Below are 9,327 nucleotides of genomic sequence, written 5' to 3'. Positions count from 1 at the left end.
AGAGATATACTAAATATAGTAAATAATACTTTCTTTTGTCCTTGTTTATACTGTTTACATAGTACAAATATAATTTGAAAGATATAGAAATATCTTTTTACATTTAAAAAATAAGAAGAATAGTAGTTTCAAAATGCTTAAGATGAAGAGAAAAATGCCTTAAAGACTTTTTTGTAAAAATCAGGAATAAATGAAACTCGTTCTAGCATAAGTGGGAAAAAAAAAATCAGGAATACAAATACATAAGAAGATCTTTTCTTACATCCAGCAACTTTATAAAGCCCAAATTTATATAGTCCCAAAGAAACGACTGTGGTTCTTCTAAGAAATGGGTCTTCTTGAATTATAAACTTTAACACCATTTTGCATCGAAGAACGAGAATATTTAGTGAGTAGTGCACCTATGGTTTGCTTCTCTCCACACAAATCTCTGTGGGAACAATAAAAAAAGACTAGCATGAATATTTTAAGGAACATAATACAATATTTACAGTACTACATACTTATTTTATCTCTCTACTCCAAATCCATCTTCCCAACATGCATTACATATGGGTGTTTGTGGGATACATAAGGTGGAGAGTGGTTCTAAGTCTTAATTGAGCTAGGTACGTTACATGTATTATCTCATTTAACCTTCACAATAACAGTAATAGTAATGTATTATTTAACCCCATAATAGTTGTGAGGAAACTGATGCAGAGAGGTAGTAAATGATAGAGTAAAACTCTGCCCCCAGGTCTGTATGACTTCAAAGTCCATGTTATTTCCATTACATCACACGGCCTCCAAATCAGAAATATAAGCGATGTGATACAGTGAGGCCTAGAATCTGAGAACCTGGACACTAGGCTACCTGTGAGAGTTTGTCTAGGTTACCAGCTTTTCCTGAACTTTAGCTTCCTCTTCTGCACCTCAAAGAGAAGAATATGACTGGAACATAATGAGGGAAGGGCAAAGTGGGAGGACTTGAGCTGGAGAAGGGAGCAAGGGCTAGATCATGTAGGGCCTTGAAGGACATGGAAAGAAATTGTGATTTAATTCTACATACAATGGGAAAGGCAGTAGGAGGGAAAAAATTAAAATTAAAAAAAAAATTAAAAATTAAAATAAAATTAATGGAAAGGCAAATTGTGATCAAAGTTTTAAATAATGGAGGTAATGAGTGGATGATTAGGAAAGCTGGGAGGTAGATACATGGGCAGTTCATTATATTATATTGTCACTTTTGAATATTTAAAAATGTCTAAAATAAGCAGTATAAAAAGGAGAGAGGGGAAGGGAGACAAAAATAGAAGCAGGGAGACCAATTCAGAGGCAGGTACAAGATGATCCATCAGGATTTGCTCACAGTTTGAACCAGAAGGTGAGGGAAGGAAAGGACAAGGATGATTCCCAGGCTTTTACTTGAGTAGCTGCATTGGTGGTGGTGCTGTTAACTGAGATGAAGAACAAGGCAGGTAAGGACAAGGGAGAAGCAACGGTTCTGTTATGAACATGTTAAGTCTGAAATTCCTATTAGATATCCAAGTGGAAAGGTGAATGAGGCAACTAGATACAAGAATCTGGAGCTCAGGGAAAAGGGTGAGTATGAAGATAAAATTAGGAAGTCGCTAAATTTATATCCAGGCCTGGATGAGAGCACCACGGGAAAAGCATAAACAGAAGAGAAAATGATCCAAAAATAGAGTCCTGGAGCACGTCACCATTTAAAGACTGGGGAGAACAGGGAGACATCAGCAAAGGAGACAGAAGAGGAGCTGCCTTGGGGAAAAGGGAAGACCAGCATGTTTCAAGTAGGAGGAAGAGGTCTGCTGTGTCAGGTAGTGCTAAGAAGTCAAGTAAACAAGGCCAGACAGTTGACCACTGAGTGTAGAAACGTGAATGTCAATGGACTAAGGAGATGTCATTGGGTAAAGAATGGGAGGCAAAGAAGCAGACAGTAAGTATATAAAACTTTTAAAAGGAGTTTTCTTGTGAACGAGGGCAGAGGGCACGGGGTGCAGTAGCTTGTTATTGTTGTTTTTTTCAGATGGGCAATATTACAGAATATCGTATGCTGACAGGAATGATCCAGAAGAGAGGGAGTCATTGAAAACACTAGGGGAAAAGGAATAACTGGAGGATCCAAGTCTTTAAGAAGGCCAGAGGGAATGGATCTAGCGCAGAAGGATTGGCCTTCGGAGCAGGGACAGGTCATGCACTGTATAGGAGGGACTGCAAAGTGGGTAGGTGCACACGTGAGGAGGCTGGCAGATTTAGTAGTGGGAAAGAAAGTAATTCCTGCCTTGCTGCTTTTATTTTCTCAAGAAATAAGGTCATAAGAGGAGGGTGAAGAGGAAACATGAGGGTATTGCAGGCATGAAAAGAGATGTAAAGGAAGCTCCAAGGATAGGGACATCTCATGAGGAAATGGTACCTGGCCAGGGGCCATGCTAAGTACCACTTAGGTTTCTTAAGCGAGACTGGCAGCCTCGTTGTATATTTTTCTCCAGAAAATTTCAGCTGCCCCGGTATAGGCATAGAATATGCAGAAAATTGGGTTTAAATCTCTTTAATTTTTTGCCAGGGAGATACGACAAGAGGGAGAGGCAGCCAAAGGAATAAAGTATAGACAGGAAGAGAGAGGATGACCATAGAATCCAAGCTGGGTGAAGAGAAAAGAGGACCTGAGAGGTGTGGCATAGTGGCGAAGCTGTAGTGTCAGTGGATTTCAAGTGTTAGTGGACTTGAGATCTTGTAAGCAGTGACTTCAGGGCTAATTTGCTCTGCTGCAACCCGGCCTCTACCAGTGTTACAATAAGGCAGCAGGAAAGATGGGAGGTGGCAAGGTGGCAATCAGAGAGGGATGCTTGCCTTAGAATTAGAGTGGGGTATATATTCTGTCCCTTGAAGGGGACAGTTTTACAGGGAGGAGAGCAAAGAAGTGGTTTTCGAAGCAGTAGTAAGGGACAAAGATAATACATATTCTACCGTTAGGACCAGTAATTGTGAAGAAGAAAAGGCAGCCACTCCCTGAGAGAGTTCTGAGGGAAGCAGTATCTTCAGGGAATATTCAAGAAAATTGTGTTCTAGTAATAAATCTAAAATTCTATGCCACTCTTTATAAAAAGAACAACCTTTAAGAGCCATTTTTAATAAATTAATTACTTACTGAATATATGGAGCAATATCTTCTTCTGTCCACTTCTCCCTTAGAGAGAATAGACTATTAAAACGTTCCTGATTATCCTCAGGTAAATCATCTACTTTGAGCAAAAATATGATCTCTGGTCTCGAGTGTCTATCCACCAGTGCTAACCCCTACAAGAAATGAGAAGAAAAAAAGCAATTAAACTAATGATCTAATGTTTAAATATGACTCATTCTTTGACCTTTATGTTTAGCTTAGCCCAATGTATTTAAAATGTCAGCTACACAAAACTTACACAAACTCTCCAGAGATTCACAATAGCCTTTTTCATCAAAAGAGTTCCTTTAAGCAGTGACTTCTTTTCCCTTTTGCAATCTGGCTTCTACCACCACCAGTTTATCAAGATAGCTCTGGTTCTAAAGGTCACTAGTAACTTGTCATTGCCAAATCCAGAAGCTCCTTTCTTGGATTCATCCTATCTTGTTTTCTTTGCTAATGGTGATTTCTCCTTCTTCTTTAAATCTCTCTCCATCTCTGACATCAGTGTCTCCTTATTTTCTTCCTAACTTGATGTGGTAGCTTCCCAGGGCTCTATCCCAACCCTTCTACTTGTTTTATTGTCACTCTCCTGGGCCACCTCCTCTAAACCTGTGGCCTGAACCACCACTTACTCTTGCTAATAACTATAATATTTGTATCTTCAGCTCAGGTCTCTCTTTCGAGCTCCAGACCTTTATATCCAAATCTATACATGAACTCATGTTTTATTACCCAAACCTGCTCTAATCCCACTATTCTAGGAAAACAGGAGATCTAGGCATCACCCTAGATTCGATTAGTCAAACCCCACACCTAAGTGGTCATTAAAGCCTATAGGTGTTAAGGCCTCAAGATTTCTCTCTATATTCCCCATTACCTATTTTCTTTGGCCAATACTCTCTTAGTTATAAGTATTTAAGTGTTGAGAGCCTGCACAGTTCTCCTTTTTCATAATGTAGCCAAACTTCCATCCACCTTCCTCTTTACTGTCATAACATTCTTCACAAAAGGCAAAACTGATGAGTATCTGATGAGGTAGCTCTTTTAACTGACGTCATCGAATGGCCCCAAAGAGCTTTCCTGATAGAGTTGAAATTCCCTAGTACAATCCATAGTGTCCCTAACTAACTCGCCAGCATCTTCACTCCAGTCAAACATCCCTGGTAACAAAGCCCCAATTTTTATACCTCCACACCCTTGAACATGCTCTCCTGGATTCCTGTCTCTTCTCTTCCTTCCACCTAGAGAGTAATAGTTCATCCTTCCAAACTCAGCAGCTACAACATCCATTCCTTCAGAAATCGACCCTGATTGACCAGTCTGATGTCTAAGCCTTTTTTCTTTGCTCTCATAACATCTCACACATGCCTTTTCCATGGCAGGGATTGCTCTGCATTGTAAGAACAGATTTATACAAGTAATGTGCACTCCCCAGGCTGGGACTGAGCACCTTCCCAATCCCCAAGCTAGGTCTGAGCACCTTAATGGCACCTTGTATGACATTTTCTCTCCAGCACCTAGCATGGTGCCTAGACATAAAAGGGACTCAGTAAAAAACAAGTAATCCTTTCACTCGTTTAACAAATATTTATTGAGCATACACCACATGCCAGGCAGTATGCCATATACTGGCAAGCAACAGCAAACAAAATGCTATTAAAGTGGAGAGCATGGAACCATGTAATAATTTTTCGAAAATAAGAGGTAAGGGGCACGAAGGAAAGTATAGGATGCTACAGAAGAGTAAAACCAGAGGCCTTTTCTTACAGCAGAGAATGAAGAAAAGTCTCCTTGATGAAGTGACTCAGAGATGAGGAGATGGCCAGGTGAAATTAGGGAAAATATCATTCTAGCTTGTGTATATCTTAAGGTGGGAGAGAACTTGGTTACCTGGAAAACCTAACAGAAGGTTAGTGTGTAGTGAGAAGGAGAGAAAGGAGCCAGAGATGAAGCTATGAAGGTGATCTTGAAGGGCCTTGTAGGCCAACGTACGAATTCTATATTTTATATTCCAAGTACACTTGACAACCATTAAAGTCATTTAAGCAGGACGTTCATCTAATCTGACCTTGCATTTTTAAAAGATCATTCTAGTAGCACCACAGGGAATGGATTGGAGGTGAACAAAATTAAAAGTGCAAGGCTCCTCTTAGGGATACTATGGCTATTGTAGAGGCCGTGGTGATGGAAATAGAAATGGAACAAAATGAGACACACTGGTTGGGAACAGGGATTAATGGTACATGGGCCCGAGGCATCTTATTGAGGTAATGGGAGTGTTCTAAAACTGGATTGTGGTGATAGTAACTTAGTAAATTTACTAAAAATCTTTTTTTAAAGGTGAATTTTATGATATGTAAATTATACCTCAATAAAGTACTGGGGTTTTTTCTTCAAGCACTTTGTGATGGATTGAGTGCACAGATACCTAATGGGTATCTAGGAAAATAAATTGGCTCCAAATTTGGCTCCAGTACAATGATCATTTCCCCTAGTAAATAATCACCTGCTGAATTAAGGTGGCAACTCTTATTGCTATTACCTTAAGCTGATCAAGCCTGGTTATCATTCCTTCAGGCACGCTCTGCTGCCACACTTCTTGAAACTCGGCGAGATTGAATTTCACAGCATTTTGGAGCAGCATCTGTGCTGTTGCTCTGCATATTTTATCAGCACTCAATTCAAAATAAACTTCACCTAAGGAAAAGGTATCCGATAAGTTTCATATTATCCTCTTGCAATTAAATACAGTACTGTTTCCTTTTCCTCAATTCAATTTTTTGGAAGGAATTATATACCTTAACTTACCTCCCACAACCCCAGGGAGTTCCTATTTTTAACACCAACACACTTCAGAAAACTATACCAATTTTAACATATAAGTGTTAAAATACCCATTAGAAGACATTCGAAATCTTACCTTCATCTATATACTTCTTCCCATAACACTTAAGACAGTGTTCTATCATTTCCCTGAAAAATTTAAAACGTTCATTTGAAAAGTTATCAACATTTTTATGCACTACATTGTTAAATCCCATTGCTAACTAGAAACTAAGATATAAATTTGAGATTTGAAATACTAAGTGATTTGGGTTGCCAATAATACTTTATTTAAATTAGGAACCAACTAAAATATACTGGAAAGCTAGTGTGTACCAGGCCCTGTGCTAAACATTTTAACATGAATTACATGAGCATACACTTATTATTATAAAATAGATCAAACATACCAGTTATTTCTTTATATTTTGATGGCAAAAAAATTTAAAAAGATAATACACATTTATTCACTCCAGTAACAAAATTCCTAAATCCTCTTTGGTTGTATATTTTAAAAATTTCTCTAAGATATCAAAATATAATTATTGTAGTCTTTGCCCTGGGTATAGTTCCAGTCTGGAAAAGAATTTTCTGCTTCTTAAGGGAATCTGGATGGATAAGGAATTAAAATACTTACTCTGGCTCCAGTGGTCCAAGTTCCTGAAGGCATACATTCAAAGAAACTTTACCAAAAGACCATGATTCAGAATCCACAAGCTGCATTACATGATTCAGAAGTTTCATCTCATAATCAAATTCAAGAATCCTCCAATAACCTACAAATTCCAAAAGTTATATTTTCCAAAGGACATGTTAAGTGAATGAATTAGCTAATAGGATTTAAAACAGGAGCATACTCTTGCCCACAGCAAAAAAGACACATTAAAAAGTTTTTGGCCAGGAACGGTGGCTCACGCCTGTAATCCTAGCACTCCGGGAGGCTGAGGTGGGCAGATTGTTTGAGCTCAGGAGTTCAAAACCAGCCTGAGCAAGAGCGAGACCCCATCTCTACTAAAAATAGAAAGAAATTAATCGGACAACTAAAAATACATAGAAAAAATTAGCCGGGCATGGTGGCGCATGCCTGTAGTCCCAGCTACTCGGGAGGATAAGGCAGAAGGATCCCTTGAGCCCAGGAGTTTGAGGTTGCTGTGAGCTAGGATGACGCCACAGCACTCTAGCCCGGGCAACACAGTGAGACTCTGTCTCAAAAAAAAAAAAAAAAGTTTTCGGCTTTCTTTAAACAGTGCTTTTTTTAAGCTTTTTCCCTAATCATTTTAAATTGTGTCTTGAGGGAGATCATGTGGTTTCTAAAGAGTACTTTACATATGACTAATACCTTTTTTGAGTGCTTCAATATTGAGTTATCACACAATAATCTTGTTGTACTAAGTGAAAACGAGGATATCTGCAGCTGGTATAGCCACTTCATTAGAATATCACACAAATGAGGTGAAGATTGTAGGTTCGATATCCTACATGGTAATCTCCGCTGTGCTGCACTGCCATGGTTATAACTCTCTCCATAGGTATCTTGCAGAGGTGTTCCCATACACATAAAGAAGTCTAGCTTACTCAAGAAATGATAGACTCTGAGGTACAGTGTGGATGAGGGCAAACACAAAGGCTAGGCATCAAGATACCTTTCCCTATCCCCATGAAGGATTATGAAATCTCATTTTATAATGGATGGCATAACCACCATCCCTGGAGAAAGCACTCAAGTGCACATCTACCATTTCTAAGGGAGAATGTTTTTGTTCTTATTTTAAAAAATAAAGGCAACATTAAAGAATGGATTGTGTGATATAAAACTGAGGAAGAAAGCTAGAAGTAATCTATGCATCCCCCTACCAAAATGGTATCCATTCCCATGCTACAAGTGAATAATACAGAGGGCTGTATTAAAATACATTGTTTTGTTTGCCTTAAAAAAAAAAAAGAAAAAAACTTTAACATTTATGGTATCCATATAGTAATTAGTAGCAGGCATCCATAATTAAAAATTTTTTTAGATGCTTAAGAGAAAATGAGTCTCAAGGAAGCACAACAAAGAGCTCAGTGCTTCCAGTTAGTTCTAAAGTTGTGCAGTTGCTTCACTCAACGAAATTTGGTAGTTAAGGTCTCATAAAAGCTAACCCTGTTTAGAAGATTATGACCAAATGAATAGTGCATTTACCAGCCCATGCTGACTTCCTCTTTCTTAACACATGGGTACAGAATTCAGCTGCTCTTCTGGGCCAGCTTATGTGAGCTGAAAGATGCATGCAAACATCTATTCAAGTATTACTACAGGCCCAGATGCTGGGGGAAAAAACGTCCGACTCCAGAGCAGAAGCCAGTCAAAGCATAAAGATGATGTGGGGCTTCTCCATCAACCCCATACATTAACACACACTCCCATATCTTTTGTACCGGCTTATTATATAAACTAACACATGTTCAAAAACACTTTAAGAGTTATCACAAGAAGAAACACAGCCCCATCTTCCAAGCAATTTGGAAATATAGTAAGGTCATTAAATTAATTCTGAACTAGGAGTTTAAGGATCTAGGTCCCATGTCATATCCTGTTACTAACTCAGCATGTAGTCCTGGACAAGTTAGTTCCCCTTCCTAGACCTTAGTTTTATCACCTATTAAAAAAATGAAAACATTAGACTGCCAAATATCTAAGGAACATTCTTAATATAACATGGTTCTTCTATTACCACTTAATTCAAAGAAAAAGACCTGTAAGGAGTGGTTAAAGTCACTGGTGACAGATTGACCCCCTCATGTAAAGATGATCACACTCAGTCTCTATCCCACAGGTGAAAAGAAAAATGTCACCATCTTTGAAGCCAAAAGACAATTATATAAACTAAATGCAATAGGGTGAAGATGTCCAAAAATTCTCTCTTACAGGATGGCCAATTCCATCATTATTAATAATAATAGTAAATAATGCTACCTCCAATCTCACAGGCATTTAGAACTTGTAACTGGGTCATTATTTCCTCCTCACTTGCCTGAATTTGATCAAGCAAATCTTCAGTTGTATACTGAAACAAGAAAAAAGATATTTTAAGGCCTTTGAAGAATAACATTTTTTAGCATTCTTGTTGAAGTTTGGGGGATACATAGAACAGATTAAGGCAATATTTATGCACTAAGCTCAATTTCTTTTGTTAATGTATAGTGATAACTACATAAAATCAATGGATGTCTTGAGGAAATAAAGCAGAGGTAAATCTTCACAACATTGGATTTGGCAGTAGTTTCTTAAATATTATACTAAAAACAAGAAACAAAAGAAAAAATAGATCAATCGGATGTCATCAAAATGAAAA

The 9,327-nt window shown here is 38.2% G+C and overlaps 1 protein-coding gene across 1 annotated transcript in view; it reads right to left on the bottom strand.

The window, feature by feature from the left end:
- Nucleotides 1–12: 12 nt before the first annotated feature.
- Nucleotides 13–9,327, bottom strand: part of DSCC1 (DNA replication and sister chromatid cohesion 1) — a 16,272-nt gene continuing 6,957 nt past the window's right edge. The window contains exons 4-10 of the mRNA XM_012646557.1: nt 8,949–9,039; nt 6,633–6,771; nt 6,093–6,145; nt 5,715–5,869; nt 3,155–3,303; nt 243–430; nt 13–202 (exon numbers count right to left, since the gene is read on the bottom strand). Of these exons, the coding sequence (XP_012502011.1) occupies nt 322–430; nt 3,155–3,303; nt 5,715–5,869; nt 6,093–6,145; nt 6,633–6,771; nt 8,949–9,039 (696 nt within the window). The 3' untranslated portion in view covers nt 13–202; nt 243–321. The remainder of the gene's footprint in view (nt 203–242; nt 431–3,154; nt 3,304–5,714; nt 5,870–6,092; nt 6,146–6,632; nt 6,772–8,948; nt 9,040–9,327) is intronic.

This window comes from Propithecus coquereli, unplaced genomic scaffold (assembly GCF_000956105.1).
Source record: "Propithecus coquereli isolate 6110/MARCELLA unplaced genomic scaffold, Pcoq_1.0 Scaffold247, whole genome shotgun sequence".
Lineage (NCBI taxonomy): Eukaryota > Metazoa > Chordata > Mammalia > Primates > Indriidae > Propithecus > Propithecus coquereli.
This window is presented reverse-complemented; position numbering and strand designations above follow the sequence as displayed.